The following is a 23,281-nucleotide window of genomic DNA, read 5'->3' as shown; positions in this document are numbered from 1 at the left end:
AAAAACCATTATACAGGTTTTGAAAAAGTCTGTACTGAAAATAGGCATTATGTATTTAAAATTGAAAATGTATTTCTAATGTTGATATTCATATTTCAGAATTTAAAATACTGGGAACAATCATTTTAATTAGTGTTATAGGAATTAAAATTTCATCGTATCATTCAAATGCAGAAACTGTGTGAATTTCTTTCACATCCTCACCTCCTCGTGGTGCACCCTGTTGGGTATCTACCTGGATACTGAACGAACGAGGATGGGCTGGCAATTTGGGATTTACCCAAAAATTGTATTGTTATTGGTTAAACCAAAATAAAAAACGATGGTACAACATGACAAAATTCATGCCAGCTGGAGCGTCGCCCGGTTAAACAAGGCCTCCGTTATTTTCGCCAGGGAACCAGGGCGAACAGCAAAAAGACAGCTACTGGAACAAATCTGAAAAAACACCCCAACTCAACATCACCAGAGTTAAAGATCAGTACTATCAACGTAAGATGCCTGAATGGCAAAGAAATGGAGTTAGCTGAGGAATTAGATAAGTACCAGATCGACATAATAGGGGTGACTGAAACGAAAAAGACTGGTGAGATCTTTCTGAGTAATAAATACAAAATGTTATATTCAGGCAATGACAATCAAGGAAAAGAAGGAGTAGCCATAGTATTCAACAGAAAATACGAGGCTAATCTTCTTGAATGGCAGGCAGTCTCAAGTAGAGTGATGTGGGCAAATATGAGAATGGGGAACTGGACAATGAGACTTATTTGTGCCTATGGTCCCACAGAAGGTTCTACTAAGGTAGAAGTGGAGGAATTTTTTGAGGCTTTAGAGAAAGCAACTGACACCATGAAAACGGAAAAGTTGGTCCTTATTGGGGATCCAAATAGCACAGTAGGAAGTGATTGTCAGACATACAAAAATATTTTGGGAAAATTTGGAGAAAAGAGCAAAGCTAATAATAATGGCATTTCTGTTGGATTTCTGTTCAGGACATGGACTGGTTATTACTAACATCATGTTCCAACATAAAAATGTGCACAAATTCACATGGAGAGAAGAGGTAAGGAATAAGAAAAGTCTCATTGAATATGTTATTGTTGATAGTGATGTTTTCTCCCTGGTGCAGGACACCAGAATGTACAGAGGATTTGAAATTGAAAGTAATCGCTATTTAGTCTTGAGCAGGATAAAATTGAATTTCATATTGAAAAGAATAACATCTAAGAAAGTTTTAAAGCGAATAAAAGTTGAGCAGCTCTCAGATGTGAACTGTAGACTAACATACACAAAGATTATTGAAGAAAAAGTAAAAGAGTTTGAGAAGAGGAACCATACCTTGGAGATTCAGTGGCAAGCCTTGAAAAAAATCCTGATTGATTCAGCTAGAGAGGCATGTGGTGAGGTTGGTGCAAGGATAGAAAAATCAGGACTCCATAGTGGACACAGGAAGTTAAAGAGGCAGTGAAGGAAAAGAAGAAATCATATGAAAAGTTCCTGGCAAATAAGTCAGCTTTTGCTCTTAGAGGATACAGAGATAAATATAAGAAAGCATAACACTGTGAAAACTAGGTAAATAAAAGTCATGGGAGGACTGGCAAGAACATAGAAAATATCAAGAAGGTGGAAAGATATTCAGGAGGTTGTTGAAGAAGCTTAGAAATGGAGGAAAGAGTGCAGCAAAAGGAGTTAGAGATGATAAAGGTGACATGAAAATGGGAGAAAAAGATATCCTTGAAGTATGGAGTAATTACTTTGAAAAACTGCTAAATGAAACAAATAGTGAAAAGCACTCAACAGGCATACAGTCAGGAATATATCCATACCTGAAGTAGAAAAAGCCATCAAAGGCTTGAAATGTGGAAAGGCAGCAGGAATAGATGATATTTGACCAGAAATGCTGAAGTATGGTGGTATAAAAGTCTTACAGTGGCTGCACTGCATAGTTCAGAATGCCCAGACAGAGGGACAAATTCTGGATGATTGGAGTAGAGCTCTAATAGTGCCCATATATAAAAAGGGAAATAAAACTGAATGTGAGAATTACAGAGGTATTTCCCTACTGAGTGTTCCTGGCAAGATCTATGCAAGTATACTTGAGAAACGGTTGAGAAGAATTGTGGAAGAAAAGCTTGGTGAAGAATAAGCTGGATTCAGATCAAATAGAGGCTGTCAGGATCAGATCTTCACTTTACGACAGAGAGTCGAGAAAGCATCGAAATATAACAAAGATCTGTATTTAAGTTTTGTCGATTTGGAAAAGGCATATGACAAGGCGCCAAAAGAGAAGCTATTCAATATGCTACAGTTATATGGTGTCAATGGGGCATTATATCAAGCAATACTTAGTCTGCATTTGAGTTGTAAGTCAGCAGTTAAAATTGAAGGATGTACAGGAAGATGGTTTAATGTTAAACTGGTGTGAGACAAGGATGTACATTATCCCTTCTGTTATTCATTATCTATATGGATCACATTATGAAGGAAAGTGGTATTAAACATGATATCAGAACTGGAGATGTTAATGTCAGCTCTTTGCTTTATGCGGATGATGTTATACTTCTGAATAAACTGGCTAAAAGTTTGCAAGATTCCCTGACTAAATCGAATAATTATTGTAATAGATATGGTATGAAGGTCAGCATTAAAAAGACAAAGACAATGAAAATAGATATAAATGTTGAAAATGTCAACTGTCTTCTGCACGGGGAACCTGTGGAACAAGTAAAACATTTCAGTTACTTAGGTGTGATTTTTAGTGAAGATGGTAAATTAAATATGGAAATAGATAACAGAATCAACAAAGCTGGTATGGTAGGAAGTCAACTGAATAAATTCATATGGAATAAGAGAGAAATTAGTTGGAACACTAAATTAGCTGTATACAAGACAGTGTTCAAACCAGTTTTAACTTAAGGGTCTGAGAACTTGGTCAGAAGTAAAACACTTGACCAAAGGCTAGAGACCGCAAATATGAGCGTCCTCAAAAAGATTAGATGCATGAACAGATGGCATCAATGGCAATATCATATTAAAAACGAGGATATTAGGAAAGAACTTGACATTGTCAGCATCCAGGAATGCGTTAGCAGAGCTAATCTCAAGTCGTATGGTCACTTAAACAGAATGGGCGAGGAAAGATTAGCAAAACAAGTGTTCTCTGACAGGTTGGCAGGAAAACGACCCAGAGGAAGACCAAGATATAGGTGGATTGATACGGTACGATGTGCCTTAGACGATAGAAATATAAGATCTAATAATGATAATATTGGAGTCTTAACAAGTAATAGACTGATTTGGAGGAAAATTGTAGATAGGAAGTTAGTAATGATGTAAATTTTTCATGTAGTACTATCATATCCTGTACACCCCTTGAGGGTACATGTCAGGAATTTGATGATGATGATGATGGGAAATTACTGAACAACTGGCCAGGGTGAATAAAACAGAGTGCCCTCCCCACAGCAGTTACAGAGCTAAGCCTCAGACCACAACCCCATCATAATGCAGCTGGGCACCATACAGGAGTCAACAAAAGACAACAACACCACTACCATCAACTGGAACCAACTGCCTGCAGCCCTCCAAGAATCTAGGCCCAGTACCGCACATAACAATCACTGAACAGATGAAAAGAGCTGTGACAACCCTCAAAAAGCAGATAAAGAGCCATATTCTCCATAACAATCAAAACCACAAGGACACCTCTAAGAAGAAATAAAACAACTCAAAGAAAAGAACAGGCTATGAAGACGATATCAAAAAACCATGGACCCTGCAGTTAAGCAATGAACAGAGCAACAAACCAAGTCAGATATGCACTAAAAGATCACCGTAACGTCAATGGAACAACAAAATCAAATACCTAAACACAGAAGATCAACAAATAGGGAAATTCATGAAGCTTCACTCAAAGCGCAACACATATCCCCCCAGTCAAAATAGAAAACAGATTCACATACACTAGCACTAATCCAGGAGGCAACAAAAACATCAACATAATATCAGATGAACAGTTTGACTTCAGAAAAGAGCACTCAACAAATTTACAGTCATCGAACATATCACTGAAAGATATGAGTTGCACCAATAAACAGGGGCAATCTTCCTAGACATTGCCCAGGCATTCGACAAGATCTGGTACTACAGGCTACTCTACAAACTACACCTGTCCAGAATCCAAACACCACTTGTCCAGCTCATCAATCATACTTAAAGAATAGGAAATTCAGAATAAAAATAGATTGAATTAGATCCACAGAAAGAATAATGGCCAGATTCCCCCAAGGCTCTCTACTATCTCCTCTATTCTTCTCATGTACATGGCAGATCTCTCCAAGCTATCACCAACTATCACACCCTCTACACTGATAACACAGTCATCATAGCCAGATCTCTCACACCACAACTACCCACCAACAAACTAGAAAACTGGTACAGCAAATGGCATATTGCAACCAGCAGAACCAGAAACCAACATATAGATGTTTGGGAAAATCCCTCAGCAGAAATCAGCAAAAATATCTAGGAGTTCATCTTAACAAGAAACTAAACTTCAAGATGCACACTGACTGCAAGAAGAAGTTAAATCACCAGACATGAAAACCCCCATGGACATTGCAGAAAAATTCTTCACAGTCACCCAATGTCACCACCAAGGCCAACCTGACCATAGCACAACTTCTATATATCCACTTCTAAATAGGAAAAGTTTCCTAAACAAAAACAAAATTCTCCTATATAAAGCAGTGATAAGACCTCAACTAATCTATGCCTCGTACCAGCTTGGGAGAAGACAACTGAAAGAATCATCAGAAAACTGTAAAACAATCCACAACAAATGTCTAAGAATAGCACTAAACACACCCTGGTTCATCAGATAGCTTAAACTGCAAGTAGTAGTTAAATCACCACACATGAAAACCCACATGGACATTGCAGAAAAATTCTTTACAGCCACCAAAAACAACTAATATGACAAGCAGCAGGCAACAAATCCTCCAACCACTTCAAATACAGGAGACCGAAAGCCTTGATCATAAAAGAAATCAAATCAATGCAAATCACTCGCAAACAGCAGGCAGAGCACCCACAGAACCCCCCCCCCCCCCCACAAGCACAAATGCAGATAGCGTCAAATACTCAGTCCAATGAAGTATGGTAGGAAGTCAACTGAATAAATTTATATGGAATAAGAGAGAAATTAGTCAAAACACTAAATGAGCTGTATACAAGACAGTGTTCAAACCAATTTTAACTTATGGATCTGAGAGCTGGGTCAGAAGTAAAACACTTGACCAAAGACTAGAGACAGCAGATATGAGAAAGATTAGGGGCATGAACAGATGGCATCAATGGCAATATCTTATTAAAAACTAGGATATTAGGAAAGAACTTGACATTGTCCGCATCCAGGGATGCATTAGCAGAGCTAATCTCAGTTGGTATGGTCACTTAAACAGAATGGGCGAAAAAAGATTAGCCAAACAAGTGTTCTCTGCCAGGTCAGCAGGAAAAAGACTCAGAGGAAGACCAAGATATAGGTGGATTGATACGGTAAAACGTGTCTTAGAAGATAGATATATAAATATAAGATCTGATAATGTTATAGCTTTGACAGGTAACAGATTGATTTGGCAGAAAATTGTAGGTAGGAAGTTAGTAATGATGTAAATTTTTTATTTGGTATTATCATATCCTGTACACCCCCTTGAGGGTAAATGTCAGGAATTTGATGATGCTGGGTTATACAGAAGTCAAAATGACATGCTGCTGTAGATTCCAATAGAATTTAAGGAAATAAATCATTTAAAAAATATCAAATAACATAAATAACAAATATATAACAAACAAATAAATAAATATAATCAGATGTTTAAAATAATCAACTCTCCCAAAACTGGTAAAGTTTTAAGCAATCATTCTACTGAACTTGAACTTCGAGACTATAACTCTGTAAAGTCATTCTGGTAAGAATCAGCTTTTAAAAAGGATATATATTTTTTCCTTGAATTTTGTTGCGACTAGCAGACAGTGTATGATGAGAAAGACCCAACTCTTCAGGCTCATACATAAATGTGATGTAACGATCATCTAAGTGAACAAATGTTACCTTCATTTTGCAAGACAAAAGTTTACATGTGTACACGTGATATCCATTAAATTACATTTCATAACAAAGCAATATGCTTGGAACACTTAACTTCTAATGTATATGAATTGCAAAAACTGTAGATTGAAAATAGGAGGGCAAAAATCTGATACTCTGAATTTTCAATATGAAATACAAGTTTCTTGAAAATGCTACAGCTCCTCCAGCTTCATTCTGCTGCTAATTTCTAAAAAACTTCTTAAAAAATTGTTTTTGAAAAACATGTATTTTAGAAAAATTACATATACATAAAATTTAAATCCCACTTGCAGAATACAATTCAAAAACATTGAATAATGTGTAAATTTGACTTCTCCATATTGCTGGTAAATTTGACAGCTAACAATCTAGCTTTTCTTAAACTTACAAAATAATAACTAAGTGATGTTTTGATTGCAAATTCAGAGTTCTGCTTAACAGACATTTCAATGTTGCTCTGTGTATCTTTCATTTTCTTCCAGTTTTACAAGCAACTGTTACATTTCAGTGGATCATTATGGAACAGCTACAATTTCCTCAGCTTTCCAAATATTAGGAATTTAAACTGGATGCTATTTTAGCTAACAAGGCAGTGTAAAGGCTGTATAAACATTAGTATACCAAGTTCTTTTCAGAGTATTGTTTTGTATAATTGGCAGTTGCCATTCAGTATTTCCTCTTGACTATATCTCTTCTCTCCTTTTTAAAATGTAATAATCAAATATCTTCTGTCAGATGATATATTGCGATTCCAGCACTAACTACCTCTAGCATATTTTTCTTGAAATTTTTTATACATATTCAACTGCATGATATCCAGCGAAGGCTGCATGATTTGTAAACATTTAGCAAAATGCTCCTGAAGAACAACTTCTGTATCAAATCCTTGTTCTGTTAAAGCCAAAAGGGCAGCTTCTCTATACAAATTAACCAAATCGGCACCAGAAAACAGCTCCGTTTCTTTGACCAACCAATCCAAATTAATGTCAGAATGATTTATCCGTTTAGTTAAAAGGTTCAATATGGATCTCCGACATTCTTTATCTGGCTCTGGGACATAAATAATTTCATCAAATCTACCTGGTCTTAAGAGTGCATCATCTATAAGGTCAGGCCTGTTTGTTGCAGCTACTACTAGCACGTGTCTGTTATCATGATATTCCATTTGGCACAAGTAACTGGCAAATTCGTTTTGAGATACAGCTGATTTGCAGTGTATGTCCTGCGTGTTTTCTATTCCATCCATTTCATTAAGAAGTGCTGAAAGTACTTTTTCTTGTATTCCGGTTTGCGGACTATTAAACTTCCGTTTTCCTACCAGTGAATCAAGTTCGTCCAAAAAAATGATTGAAGGTGCACAGTAGTTTGCTCTGTGAAACAATTCACACAGAGCTCGTTCAGAGTCGCCCACATATGACGAATAAAGCTGAGCACCACTAACACATAAAAAATTCACGTTACATTCGGTGGCAGCAGCTCGAACCAATGTAGTTTTGCAACATCCAGGTGGTCCAAACAACAATATTCCTTTTGGAGGAGAAATTTTCATTCTATAGAAATCTTTGGGATACATTAATGGCCATTCTATACATATCTTAATTTTTTCTTTTATCTTTTCCATTCCTCCAATATCTTCCCAGTTTATAGGCTGAACTTCCAAGTTCCACGGGGAGCCCTTTTGAACAGAAGGAACCACAAATTCTAAACTTTCCAAAAAATCTTCATACTTTATCTCTAAATCAAATATATTACTCTCATTCTTCCGGTATCTGCAAAGTACTGCTTCTCTGCATAAAAGTCGAAGATCTGCTCCTACAAAGCCTGGTGTTTTTGCAGCTAGTTCATGTAAATTTACATCTGAAATGGAATGGATCGACGAGGTTAGTTTCTTTAAAATTTCTTTTCTTTGCGACATCGTGGGAACTGCAAGTTGTATTTCTTTATCAAACATACCAGATTTCCTAAGGGCTGAATCCAAACTATTTATTTTGCTAGTTGCTGCAATAATGCGAAAGTTTTTATTAGGTTTTACTTTATCCATTAAAATGCAAAGTTGTTCAATAATTCTACTTTGGATGTTGTTTTTGGAACACATAGTATCGATTTCATCTATGAAAAGAATACAACCTCCTTCACTGGCAAAAAGCTCTGCCTTAGAAAACGTTTCACGTAGAATATTTTCTTCTGATTGTGAAGTATAAATATCGGACCCTCGAAGGGAGAGTACATAAAATTTGCAATCGTATGCAACTTCATAAACTAAAGTAGTCTTACCAACGCCAGGTGGCCCACTAATTATAATGTTTCTGATATGAAAATATTCTAAAGAAGGTACACTTCTCTCACACAAAAATGGGTTAAGAAGTGACTGCTTCAGGAGGAATTTCGGCGTGCTTAATCCTTCTAATCTATAAATATTTTTCGAACCAAGCTGCTCATAACGTTGCTGGCTAATTACATTTCCGATTTTGACTGTAATGCTGTGACGATTGCGATGTCTAGGGTCATCAGATTTCAAGATACTTAGGTCTTTTCCCTTAGTTTTAATGCTTGTTACACATATATGCGAAATTTTCCATACCTTAAAAAAGCTCGAACAGTTGACTCGGGAACCTACATAAATGTCATAAAACTGAAGAATACTTGCAACTAATAATTTAAGAGATTCTCTTCGACGTTTAAAGAATATCACATTTTCAATAGTTGAAATGACATCAAGTTCAACAAAAATATGACTAAAAATTCTTTCAAATCTTTCGTTTATGTTTTCCTGAACAGCACACTCCATTAAAATAACTGCAATAATTCAAATAAACATGCAAAACACATTTTCAATTAAAAAATAAATAAAACATAAGCAAAAATCACTTCGGCATTAGCACACGATGGGAAATGGATGAAAACGTAAATTAAAGTCCCCAAGCGGTTACCTAAGTAAGCTTATATTGAAGTCGAGAGAATATAACTGAAACTTTACTATAACTGAACCCTTACTTTACTGTTATTATTATTATTATTATTATTATTATTATTATTATTATTATTATTATTATTATTATTATTATTATTATTTGATACCTCCAGAGAGTCCAAAGACTCATCGAGGGAGAGTGTGCGTATGTAATAACCGTCTAGCAATTGGAATTTATTGTATTTTGGATGAGATCGGACGTGTTACTTTAGGCTGTGCCTGATTGAATTTTATACACGTTTTTTCGGAAAACTCACATTGCACTGGCTCTAGCACAGTTTGTAACCTATTCCCCCCCCTTGAGTAAAAAAATGAACGAGGTCTGATGACCGTGTAGGCCCCACCGGCTATGAGGACCAGTGGTGAACGTATGGTATTTCAGGGAGGTAGGTTTTCACTCTCTGGGCCAAGTGAGTTCTTTACACTCCTTTTCCCCTTTATTGGGACATTACAGTTTTAAAAATTGCTGCTACTTCGCTCGGTTTTGCTGGCAGTCCTTTGTGGCTGCGGGATTCTCTCTGCGGGTAGATCATCGATTGGGTCTACGGGACTTTTACGAGGAAGCAAGGACTCGCACTCTTAAACAGTGCTTTAACACCTCATTTCTCATAAAGAGTAAAACTGACGCCCTGGTAGAGTCACTTCACAGAGAGCTGGCCATAAACATACTTAAAAAGATTCTTAAAAAATTTGAAATCAATTTTTACTTTATGCTGGGGTATGAGGAAGAAGGTGACGACAATGCTCCAACAAAAGAGAGGCTGGAATTGGTTATCTCCACCCCCATCAGACTTCACAGAGGTCCGAGTGGGCAAGAAGCGAAAACCTACTGACTCTGAACCATCAAATGAGGATGGAATGGAAGATGATGGTCTAGTTTTGGAATCCTCTGCCTCCACTAGAGAAAAGATACCTCCAATCATACTCCGCGAAAAACAAAGATCGATGTCTCTTAGGGCCACCATGTCCAATCTACAGATCTTTTATATCACTGCCAAAAATATCACCGATGGCATCAAGATTCAGTCCATCACAGTGATGGACTACCGAAAATTGACAGGAAAAATTTTCGGTATTCAGTATCACATCTTCTTGCTCGGCTCAGAGAAAATCTGAAGGTGGTGCTCAGAGGAGTGCCTGAAGACGTATACACAGAAGAACTGGCTGTTGACTTATGCCATCAGGACCTGCACCCATCAAGGTCAGCAGAATGGGCAATAAAGACAAGACTCCAATGCCACTAGTATTAGTTGATATCCATCAATCTTACAAACGAATTTATGACCTGACATCCATCTGTGGATTTAAAATCAGCCCAGAACCCTTAAGGAAAAGGGCTACAACAAACAAAAACTTTTGACATCTGCCACAGGTGTCAAAAGTTTGGCCACGCCCAGAAAATGTGTAAGGCTGAATTTAAATATTTAAAATGCTGGGGACAGACACCCATCCACTGTCTGTACAAAACCGAAAACCACCCTGGCTAAATGTGCCAACTGTGGTGGCCCATATACAGCCAACTACAGAGGATTCATTCAAAACACAAAAACTAGAAGATCGGAGAGAGATAGACAGTCTTCTTCCCTCAGTAGATGCACACCAGAGGCCTCAGCTCCACAGCCTCTTAATGACAAGCAAAAATTGTTAGAAGATCATCTGCCACAGTCTGGGGCCTTTGAAAGAACAACTCAACAACGACAGACAAGGATATATGCGGATTAAGTCCGTTCTAAGCAGATAACTCATGAACAGGATCAGCCAATACCACACACAAACCTGACAGCGATCATCACCTCCTCTCTGGCAAATATGCTACAAGACTTCAGCATATCCAACCCTATGCCATCCGGTACTAAGATTCCTAAAGGATACATGAACCATTCTCACAGCGCTCATTCATAAAAATGAATAAACTAAATCCAGACTCTGCAGATTATAGAGTGGGACGCGAATGGCCTCATAAATAAGGTCTTGGAGCTCCAAGAGTTCACCCAAAGACATCAGACATATGCAGTTTTGATAAGTGAAACGCATATGAGATTATTGGACAACCCCAAAATTAGGTGATATGATCTGTAGAACTGGCAGGCCGACCCACAGAGGCGGTTGCGCTGTAATTTCCATCAAGAATTATATTAGTCGTCACTCCATAAACTTTCCACCTACCACTGATCTTGAGGTTACAGGTGTAGAGGTTCTCAGGAGCTTGGCTAGTAGACTAAAAATCTATGCAGCATACAATCCTAAATTAAAATCATTACTCTCCTCTGATTTGGATGCTACTACTTCCACAACTGCCTTCAGGTCCAACCACTTGCCAGAAGATATCATGAACCTGATCAAGTAGAAAAATAAGGCTAGAAAAAGGTTTCATAATTCCCATGCACCATAAGACAAATGAATCCTGAATAGGCTCAATTCTGCAGTGAGAGATGCCCTTAAAGCACATTGTAGCCAACTTTGGGAAGAAAGATCGACTTTGTCTCCCCTCACAATCACTCCATTTGGCATCTAATAAGAAAGATCAAAAACAAAAATAAATCTCTTCCCCTACTCCAAACAGATCTGGGCCTCATCCACACTGATGCTGATAAAGTCGAAGCAATAGCAGAAAACTTAGACAACAATGAAAACATGTAAACCCTCATATGAACATCTAGACTTCAATCACATCTACAAGATCCATCGACATGTCAGATGTTCATTAAAATCTTCTGCAACCTGCTCTAATCAAAATGCACCGACATCACCAGCAGATATATATGATAAAATCAAGAAATTATAAAACAAAAAGGCTCCTGAACCCGATGGCATCACCAACAAGGTGATTAAGCTGCTGCCTCATATAACTATCGTACATATGACCAACATAATTAATTCCATCCTCTGTTTCAGACCATTCCTGTTGGAAATGGCGGATATAATTCAAACCTCAAAAGTATCGGTCCATCAGTCTCATCTCAAACTTGGATAAAATTGCAAAATACGTTATTCTCATCGACTCTAACCCTCAGTACACAAGTTAAACATTCTTCCTAAAGAGCAGTTTGGATTTCTCAATTCCATAGTACCACCCAACAGATACATAGAACTAGTCGAATAGATCTCAATTGGATATAATTGTATCAATGAACTGGGGCTTTTTCCTTGACCTAGCTAGTGCATTTGATAAAATTTGACAATGGATTGTGCTGGAATACCATTGGAAATACTTCACCTAATTAAATCATGCCTTTTTGACAGGCATATGCAAATCAAGGTCAATGGAACAGTATCAACCCAGAAACGTATCTTGCTGGAGTCCCACAAGGATCCTTACTAGCTCCGATTCTGTTTTCCATATACAGGCTGATGTCCAGCACAATCCATTGTCATCCATCATGGCCCTCTATGCAGATGATACAGCAATATTAGTCAGATGTCTACAGCCACATCTTGCAATTAAAAAACTTCAAGAAAACCTACTACAGATTGAAAAATGATTCTCCAAATGGAGACCGCGAGTAAACCCCTAGAAGAGCATAGCCATGCTAATCACCAAACGACTGATGCTTCCTGAAGGGGACATCTTTCTGTTTAACACAAAAATAACGTGGCAAACAGAAGTCAAATACCTTGGTGTACTACTGGACAGAAGACTAACTTTCAGCTGTCATACCAAGGCTCTCTGTGCAAAGGCATCAAAAACCGTTGCTCAACTCTATCCTCTAATCAACAGGAACAGTAAGCTGAGCACCAGAATCAAACTATTTATCTACAAACTGATGGTTCGTCCTATACTCACTTACGCTTCTCCGGACTGGAGTCATACCGCTGATACTAATATTCTCAAATTACAACGAGTGCAAAATAAATGTCCACGTATAATCCTAAACGCTCTACGGTTCATTAGAAATCTGCAACTCCATCGGGAAACAGATATCCCCTATATTTACACTTTCTTGCAAACTACAGCAACAAAGTTCTTTTCAAAAGCATCTGCAAACCCCAATAAACTGATTCAATTAGCTGCAAATTACGAAGCAACGAATTTCTTGAAAGACCCAAACCCATCTTAAACTCCAATTCTGATGTTTAATCTCCAAGCCTGCTCAGGGCGAGCAATTGGCTCATAAATTTTTCCACTCACTGATTCCTTATCAGATAGCATGGAGTATAAAAAGCATTTTGCTCCACCCTTGAAGTAAGAAATGTTAATTGTTATTGTGTATTCTGATTTGGAGATAGACGAGGACAAATGTGTTCACTTCTTTAGGCTAGATAACTGCGTTTGGTTAGATTTTCGCTTTATTTTCGTGTTTTTCACATTGCACAGGTTATATTCAGCTCGAATTTGTAATTTCTCCCCTCTGCATGAAATATGCATGAGGTCGATGGCTGTGTAGGCTCCACCCGAAAAGAAGACCAGTGGTGGATGTTTGGTTTCTAGGGAGGTAAAAAAAACTCCAGCTGAAGCCTAGTGAAAATCACGACTCTTCCACCGTTACTGTGCGCGTTTTTCTGATGGCTCTTCCTGGCAGACCTTCGGGACTGCGGGATCTCTCTTGAAGGATAGATTATCGACTTGATCTACGGGATAACACACATTGGCTTTAGAACCCCTTCTACTTTAATTGTATCTTGACTGCCCACTCAGTCTCCATATAGGTGAGACCTTTATACCCTATCTAGCTGCACACCCCAATAAACGGATTCAATTAGCTGCAAATTACGAAGCAACGGATTTCTTCAAATATAATATTCCCAAAGCCATCTTAAACTCCAATTCTGATATTTAATCTCCAAGCCTGCTCAGGGCGAGCAATTGGCAATAAGCTAACGCCTTTTATTCGATCCCTATAAGGGAATAAAAAGCGTTAGCTGATTTTTTTTTATTCACATTTCCTATCATTGAACATAAGTGAAGTTGTCACTGATGCTTGGTGGAGTCGCTGGATAGAGGGCTGGCTCTAAACCTACTCAAGAAGTTACTAAAAAGTTTGAACTAGAATGACCAGGTGTGTCAAGAGACGACGAAGAGAGTGCAGTTACTGCTCATTTGGAAGTTTGGAAGGAAAGCTGGATTTCGTCATCTCCACTTCCCCCCCCCTCCAAGATGGCTCGGAGATTCATATGCGCAAGAAGCACAAAACTACAGCTACTGAGCGACCCAAAGCTGATGGAATGGATGAAGATAGTCCCATTTCTGACTCCACTGCCTCCCCTAAAGAAAGTGTATCCCCGATTATTTTAAGAGAAAAGCTCAGATGGACATCCTTAAGAGCTACCATGTCCACTTTATAGATTGCATACACAGCAGCAAAAAACGTAGACGATGGTATCAAGATCCAGCCTGTCATCGTGATAGACTACCAAGACCCTTAAAAGAAATGGATTCTAAAAGTGGCCAATATCACACCTTTTCCCTCAGCTCAGAAAAAAATAATTAAGTGGTCCAACGAGGTGTATCCGAAGATATAACCATGGAAGAAATAACTGATGATCTCTACTATCAAGACCTGTCACCTATTAAGGTCAGCAGAATGCTCAGAGCTGAAAACAGCCCAAAGCAATTGGTCCTGATGGAGATCATTAGCTTATACAAAAACATCTATGGCTTAACATCAATCTGTGGGCTCAAGATTACTCCAGAATCTCTGGGAAAGAGGGCTTCAACTGGACAATGCCACAGATTTTTTAAGTATGCCCATGGCAAGAAGACGTGTAGAGTAGAGTACAAGTGCTTAAAATATGGTGAGAGCCACATTTTAACAGTCACTGCAGTTTGTAGTGGCCCTCACCCTGCTAGCTGCATAGGATGCACAGTGTATCTCAAAGATTTACTGAAGCTCTGGATTCCCAGTCTCCTATGTTTCACACACTATAAGAGATGCCCAGTCGCCACAATCCGAAACGTTCAGAATGGTTCATCAATATGCTGACGTACCCCCCCCCCAAAAAAAAGACAACACAAGAACAGAATTATTCAAAATCACACCCAAATCTATCGGCAATCATTGCTGCTTCTCACGCAAACATGCTGCAGGATTTCAGTAAATCAAAATCTTCATTTAATGCTAGGAAAAAATTCTTGGATGAAACCCAATCCACCTTAACTGAATTCTCCAATGAACAGGAATAGAATTGTCCCAGACTCACTTCAGATTATTGCATGGAATGCTAACGGACTCAAGAAAAAAATTTTGGAACTACAAGAATTTGTGCAGAGATATCACCCAGATATTGTTTTAGTTAACGAAACTCATCTGAGACCGGCAGATAATCCCCAAATTAAGAGGATATCAGCTTCACAGAAACGATAGGCTTGACTACAGAGGCAGTGGCACTGCCATCTTCATTATATCAAACACCACTCATTAACCAACCCTTCAACCCAAATCTTGAGATCACTGGAATAGAAGTCTTCACTAACATAGAGGGCAAAGTTAAAATCTATGCTCTCTACATCCTACCATTAAAAATTTTATTCTTTTCAGACCTTGAGTCAGGGAGTTCGTCATTATCTCTGGAGAGCTTAACTCGACGCATCCTTCCTGGAACAGCAGAACCACCAAGAAAAATGGCCATATACTTATACATATACATAAATGGCCATAACAACAACACAGGATCCAGTTATGCTGTCATGGCAGACCCTACCGAACCAACTCATCACAGCCCCATTGGCACTGCCGACATACTTGAGAATATCAAACATCAATTCAGTCTTAGATCACTAGATTAATTATCTCAGACCACAATCCAATTCTTCCCCAACTTGGAAAACGAGAGCATTTCCCCCCCCCCCCCCCACCCACCCACTCCACACGTTGAGAGAAGTTATCTATGGTACTCCCAGAATATATTGGCTCTCTGTCTCATATCAGATCCAAAGTTGAAATTGAATTAGCAGTTAAAAACCTCACCAAACAGATCAATGCATCCTTAACAGCAGTCATCTCTACCACAACTGTTCCCAAGCCCAACCGTTTACCAGAAGACATTAAGGATTTAATTAGAAAGAAACACAAAACAATGAAAATATATCACAACAGTCGTGCTCCACAAGACAAGAAAATCCTTAACAAACTAAATCAGTCAGTCAGAGAAGCTCTTAAATTACACAGAGACAAACTATGGAGAATACGTTGACTTCTATCGCACCTACTGATCATTCCATCTGGACACTCTTGATGGGTCTCAGAGGCAGGATTGAATCAAATCTCCTCTTCATTCAGATCTGGGTCTTGCACATACAGACACTGAAAAAGCAGAAGCCATAACTAGAAACTTAGAAAAGCAATGCAGATCAGCATATGAAAAACTAAACTTCAACCACATATATAAAATTCATCACCATGTCAGACACTCATTAAAACTCTTTGGTACCTGTACCAGTCAAGCCACTCCTGCTTCACCAGCAGAAATATATGACATCATCAAGAACTTAAATGGAAAAACTAGCTCCTGGTCCTGCTGGCATTGGGAACAAAGTCATAAAATTGCTGCCATGCAAAGCTGTTCTGCATTTCACCAATATAATCAATGCAATCATCAAACTACACTATTTCCCTTCCTCCTGGAAAATTGTACACATAATTCCAATTCATAAACCAAAAAAAGATACACATCTACCTCAAAATTATCGCCCTATCAGCTTGATCTCAAAATTAGGGAAAATTGCAAAAAAAGTAATCCTCTTCAGACTCCAAGCAACAATAAATAAGTTAAACATTCTCCAAAAAGAACAATTTAGATTTCACCAATTTCACAGTAGCACTCAACAAATTCACAGACTTACAGAGTATGTCATTACAGGCTGCAATTGGCATCAACACACTAGAGCTGTATTTCTAGATATAGTCAAAGTTTTTGATCAAATCTGGCACCAAGGATTACTGTACAATCTTATCGCTGCTCATATACCACTGGAAATGATGCAGATGAGTAAATCATACGTTTGTAACAGATGGACGATACCCACCCAGCATCGTATCCTGGCAGTAGTTCCACAGGGAACCATATTGGCCTCAATTCTGTTCTCAATATATATGGCAGACATTCCACACAACCCAATGTCGTTCATTATAACCCTCTATGCAGATGACACAGCGTTAATAACCAGATCTCTGCAGCCACACATTGTCACCAAAAAATTTCAGCAAAACCTACTAACACTAGAGCAATGGTTCTCCAAATAGAGATTACAAGTAAAACCCACAGAAGAGCATAGTTATGCTCTTACCGAGAAGAACGGTATTTCCTGAAGGAGATATCTTCCTGTTTAATGCCAAGATTCCCTGGAAAACAGAAGCCAAATACCTTGCTGTACTACTGGACAGAAGACTAACCTTCAACCACCACATCAAGGCCTTATGTTAAAAGGCATCTAAAGCTATCGCCCAGCTCTACCCCCTAATTAATAGGAACAGTAAACTAAACACGAGGATCTAATTGCTTCTCTACCAGCTGATTATTCATCCCATAATCACATATGATTTCCAGCCTGGAGTTATACCGCCAATATTAATATTTTCAAATTGCAACGAGTGCAAAACAAATTCCAACGTATGATTCTAAATGTTCCATGGTTTGTCAGTGATATTTAACTTCATTGGAATATTAATATCCCACATATCTTCTCTTTCCTCCAAACCCTGGCAAAAAAGTACTTCTTAAAAACGTCTATACCCCAACGAACTGGTACAACAAGATGCAAATTACAACGAAACTGATCTCTACGAACACAAAAGACCAAAAGCCACATAAATTTCTAATATAGATATGTAAGCTCCATTCCCTCCCAGGGCGAGCATATAGCTCATAAACCTTTCCCTCACCATATTCCTATCAGATAGCCAGGAGTATAAAAAACCTCACGCTTCACCCTTAGAACCAGCAACGTTAATCGTTAATCGGAATTTATTGTGATTTGGGTTTGAACATAATCCGTTTTCTATATATATAGAAAGACTTGATGACTGCTAGCAAAGGTTGGTCGATTGGTAAAGCCTCTGCTACTAATGGATCAATCAAAAAGTTAAGCAAGTTTGAGTGCAGTTAGTAGTTGGAAGGGAGCAATCGTTCGACGCTGTTGGCACACTCTCCCTTGATGAGTCTTTGGACTCCCTGGAGGTGTCTAATAATAATAATAATAATTTGGCATAAGCTGATGTGAGTTTGTGTGGCGCATAGTGTGATGAACTGTGATAAGGAATTGTGATAAGTGATATATAAAAAGACTTGGTGCATTTGGCATAAGCTGATGTGAGATTGTGTGGCGCGAATTATAATGAACTGTGATTTAAAAGGAATTGTGAATAGTGATAGTAATTGTAGTAATAGTTTCTAGCACGACTAAACTGTGAATTGCATTAGAAGAGCAGCTGCGATAAATGCAGGTAAGGAAAACTTTTTAATATTGAGAATTATCGACATTGATAGACATAGAGACATGGAAAACTAATAGATGAAATGAAATTCGAAGACGTACAGGGTGTTCGGGATGAATTTGACATATTTATAATTAATTATATTTTTCCGTAAGTTACATGTATTAACACACACTTCTCTTCATTTAAAAGTTTGGACCCTTCTTCATTCATATACAAGATGTCAGAAAGGATGGATAGCTGGAACCCACCTGAATCATGGAAGAGAATAACTTGTATCATGATGATTCGTGCCCGCCATCAAAATAAGGATATTACGACTGCTGCCCAATGCTCCCTGAATACAGTAAAAACAATCAGGCATGAAATAGAGACTTGCAATGGTGACTACGAGGATGTAGCAAGAAGAAAGATCCCTAGCAGACGATCTGATTGCGTTCGTACAGCAGAATTCCTCGCAAATCTGCAGGAACAGGTGTTGAAGAACCCTGGCATTGGAATTCGGGCTTTGTTCGTGGAGTTGCTAACTGTAGTTAAGCCCTGGATAACAAGGGTAGCCAATGGTAGGCCGTATGTATGGCAGCAGGATTCGGCCCCTTGCCACACCTCTGGGAAAAGTCAAAAATGGTTGTCTGAAAATTTCTACGACTTCACCAGTCCAAATGTTTGGCCTCCAAACTCCCCAGACCTTAACCTCATGGATTATTTTGTATGGGGCGCAGTTGAAAAAGACACCAATCGCACTTCCAGTAATACAAAAGCCCAGTTAATGGATAAAATTAAAACAGTTTTTGCGGCCCTTCCCAGGGAGACTGTAGCATCAGCTTGTTCGAGGTTCCGAAGCAGAATTGAAGCTGTGATCGATGCTGATGGTGGTTATTTTGAGTAAATCTTGTTGATAGTATTGTAATTAACTCTGCCTGTAATGTTTTTTTGTCAATTCATTAAATTTAATAGATACAAAGAAGATTTTCTTTTTCCTTACGAAACTGTCAAATTTATCCCGAACACCCTGTATATCGGAGTTCATCAGGTTAGGCGAAGTACTTAATATCTAGCAGGGAAAAAAAGCTCTGTGAGACGTTTCTACCCCCACACCCCCCACACCCACCCCGTGATCGTTACAGAACACAGTTCTGGAAGACGGAAACCATGAGAACCTGACAGCATTAAACAACAGGGCTCAGACGAGTCACCAAATCCTGAGGTTGCGGCAAAATTCGAAACCAATGTCCACCTTATATTGGACAAAGCTGACACACAGGAGGAACTTGAAATAGTTAAAAATATAAAATAAGGAAAATATCCGTTATTAGAGAAACACCCAAACCAGTGGAAATGGAGACTGATAATACAAATTGAAAAGAAAGAATACCCCCAGTCATTCTAAGAGATAGAAATCACTGGACATCCGTTGTCGCTTCACTCCAAACTTTAGAAATAACATTTACCAAAGCCACTAATACAGAAGGAATTCTCATCTAACTAAAAACTTTCACCAAATTACTGGATAATAGTAACCTACCCTACCACACACTTGCACTCAATAGTGATAGGCAACAGAATCAATTACAACAGATGAAATCACGTCAGACCTCCAAAACCGAGGTTTCAGACCTATTAAAGTCAGCCGTATGCACAGAGCCGACAAAACACCATATCCCCTAGTACTGGTAGAAATTAGCAAAGACCAGAAACACATCTACGATCTTCAAACTATATGTGACTTATTTTTGAAAAGACCGAATCATATAACACAAATCAATGACGACCTAATGTCATCGCTGCCAAATGTTTGGCCATGCACAACGCTGTTGCAAAGCAGATTACTGATGCGTTAAATGTGGTGGCAAACATGCAACGCTTGAATGCCAAAAAACACGCACACATCCAGCAAAGTGTGGAAATTGCGGAGACCCATACCACGCAGACTACAGGGGCTGCACAGCATTTCTCCAAAACCAGAGGACACAACTCCAAACCAGCAGACCCCTACAAGAATGCAGGTCCTCCCAACAAACCACGGTCTTCACATCGAATGGAAGGACGTGCGCTGAAGTGGGTCTTATCCATTAAGGAGTTCTCTGAACATCCAATGAAGAAATAGAAAATGTAGCGACAACCTCTAAAAAACAAATATTAACAGTAATATCACATGTAAAAAATATTATCATACGTGCACCGCCAAATAGACTCCTAGAGGTCATAAAACATCTTATCCGAGAAAAAAAAAAGTTATGAAGACAATATCATAGAACAATGGATCGTACAGATAAACAGGCAGTTAACAGAGCAATCAACCAGGTTCGGTATTCACTAAAAGACAAACGATACCAACTTTGGAACAACATAATACCTCACCTAAACACAGAAGAACAATCGTTGTGGAAACTTTGTGTCAAGTGATTTCATAATTCTATAACACACTCCCTCAAATCCAAGGTGAATGTGGAATAGCCTGTAAAGATCGAAGAAAAAGAAGAAGCATTTGCAGATTAAAAGGCAGTGCAGACCGAATTATGTTCAAATAGACTTAAACTTCATAAAAAAATGCAAGTGCATAAAAGAACTCAGACCACCAAACCCCAATCCAACAACAAACCCATATCGCCGGCAGAAATATATCAAATAATAAGAAACCTGAATAACAAAACGGCACCGAGTCTGGAGGGAATCAAGAACAAGGCCTCAAGCTGCTTCCACGTAAAGGTATTATGCATCTAGCGGCTATCACCAATGCCACAATACGGCTAAATTACTTTCTAGAACGGTGGAAACTTATAGATGTGTTCCTAATTCCAAAACCAGGAAAAAATTACACAATTTATGCAGAACTGTCGATCCATCAGCCTACTATTGGCAAGATAGCCGAATGCGCTATACTTACATGGATTCCGGAGGAAGCAGAAAAACAACCACGTCATACAAGACGAACAATTTGGCTTTAGGAAACAGCATTCCACAACTCTCCAAATCTGCAGAGAAATTAAATACATCACCCACAGATATGAATGGCATCAACACTCTGACGCAGTCTTCCTGGACATAACTTAAGCATTCGACAGAATATGGCATTATGGACTAATTTTCAAACTACACCAAGTAGGAATCCCATTAGTACTAGTTCTGCTCATCAAATCATACCTGAACAACAGAAACTTTAGGATTAAAATCAATGGAATCAGAACCACTGAGAGAAAAATCACGGCTGGAGTCCCTCAAATCTCTCTTACAATATACTCCATATACAAAGCAGATCTCCCCAAGATGCCCCATCCATTACCACCCTCTATACCGATGATACGATCATCATAGCAAAATTCGTAAGACCACAACTGGCCATAAATAAACTGCAGATAACAATCAATGAATTAGAGATTTGGTACAGCAAATGGCGAATCTCAATCAACCCAGAAAAAAGCTCCGCAGCACTATTCACCAGAACTTAAGCAGAACCGAACACAACCATATAAATATTTGAAAAAATCATCCCTTGGCACAACTCAGCCAAATATTTAGAAGTTTGGAATAGGTCTAAGTTCGATTCTCGTCACGACGGGAGGAATCTTTATCTGGAACTATTCCAATCGAATGTGAGTTAGCCGATCTCATACGGATGTAGCAGGGTTTTTTCTCCCGGAAACTCGGGTTTTTCATCCCGCATACAGACAAATTGGCTCTTCAGAACACACTCAATTTACAGACAAAAAATACTAGCCGTTGTGGTGGTGGAGATGGGCGGTAGATCGCGTTGATGGAGATGATTCGTAGTAGAAGTTCGGTGTAGTGGTTGAGACAGTTGTCTAGTAGGTGTCCTCCCGCGATATATATATATATATATATATACAGGGTGTTTGGGATAAATTTGACAGTTTCGTAAGGAAAAAGAAAATCTTCTTTGTATCTATTAAATTTAATGAATTGACAAAAACACATTACAGGCATAGTTAATTACAATACTATCAACAAGATTTACTCAAAATAACCACCATTAGCATCGATCACAGCTTCAATTCTGCTTCGGAACCTCGAACAAGCTGATGCTACAGTCTCCCTGGGAAGGGCCGCAAAAACTGTTTTAATTTTATCCATTAACTGGGCTTTTGTATTACTGGAAGTGCGATTGTCTTTTTCAACTGCGCCCCATACAAAATAATCCATGGGGTTAAGGTCTGGGGAGTTTGGAGGCCAAACATTTGGACTGGTGAAGTCGTAGAAATTTTCAGACAACCATTTTTGACTTTTCCCAGAGGTGTGGCAAGGGGCCGAATCCTGCTGCCATACATACGGCCTACCATTGGCTACCCTTGTTATCCAGGGCTTGACTACAGTTAGCAACTCCACGAACAAAGCCCGAATTCCAATGCCAGGGTTCTTCAACACCTGTTCCTGCAGATTTGCGAGGAATTCTGCTGTACGAACGCAATCAGATCGTCTGCTAGGGATCTTTCTTCTTGCTACATCCTCGTAGTCACCATTGCAAGTCTCTAGTTCATGCCTGATTGTTTTTACTGTATTCAGGGAGCATTGGGCAGCAGTCGTAATATCCTTATTTTGATGGCGGGCACGAATCATCATGATACAAGTTATTCTCTTCCATGATTCAGGTGGGTTCCAGCTATCCATCCTTTCTGACATCTTGTATATGAATGAAGAAGGGTCCAAACTTTTAAATGAAGAGAAGTGTGTGTTAATACATGTAACTTACGGAAAAATATAATTAATTATAAATATGTCAAATTTATCCCGAACACCCTGTATATATATATATATATATAAAAGAGTAAATTGCACTGTTACATAGAACTG

The 23,281-nt window shown here is 38.6% G+C and overlaps 1 protein-coding gene across 1 annotated transcript in view; it reads right to left on the bottom strand.

The window, feature by feature from the left end:
• Positions 1 to 6,887: 6,887 nt before the first annotated feature.
• The window catches only part of LOC150097000 (ATPase family gene 2 protein homolog B-like), a 59,783-nt gene continuing 43,389 nt past the window's right edge, over positions 6,888 to 23,281 (bottom strand). The window contains exon 2 of the mRNA XM_090408108.1: positions 6,888 to 8,926. Coding sequence (XP_090264234.1) covers positions 6,888 to 8,926 — 2,039 coding nt within the window. The remainder of the gene's footprint in view (positions 8,927 to 23,281) is intronic.

The sequence above is a fragment of the Typopeltis vanoorti genome, chromosome 18 (assembly GCF_054136105.1).
Source record: "Typopeltis vanoorti isolate ZY-2024b chromosome 18, IOZ_Tvanoo_1.0, whole genome shotgun sequence".
Lineage (NCBI taxonomy): Eukaryota > Metazoa > Arthropoda > Arachnida > Uropygi > Thelyphonidae > Typopeltis > Typopeltis vanoorti.
Note: the sequence above shows the minus strand (reverse complement) of the source record. Positions and strands in the feature narration are given on the sequence as shown.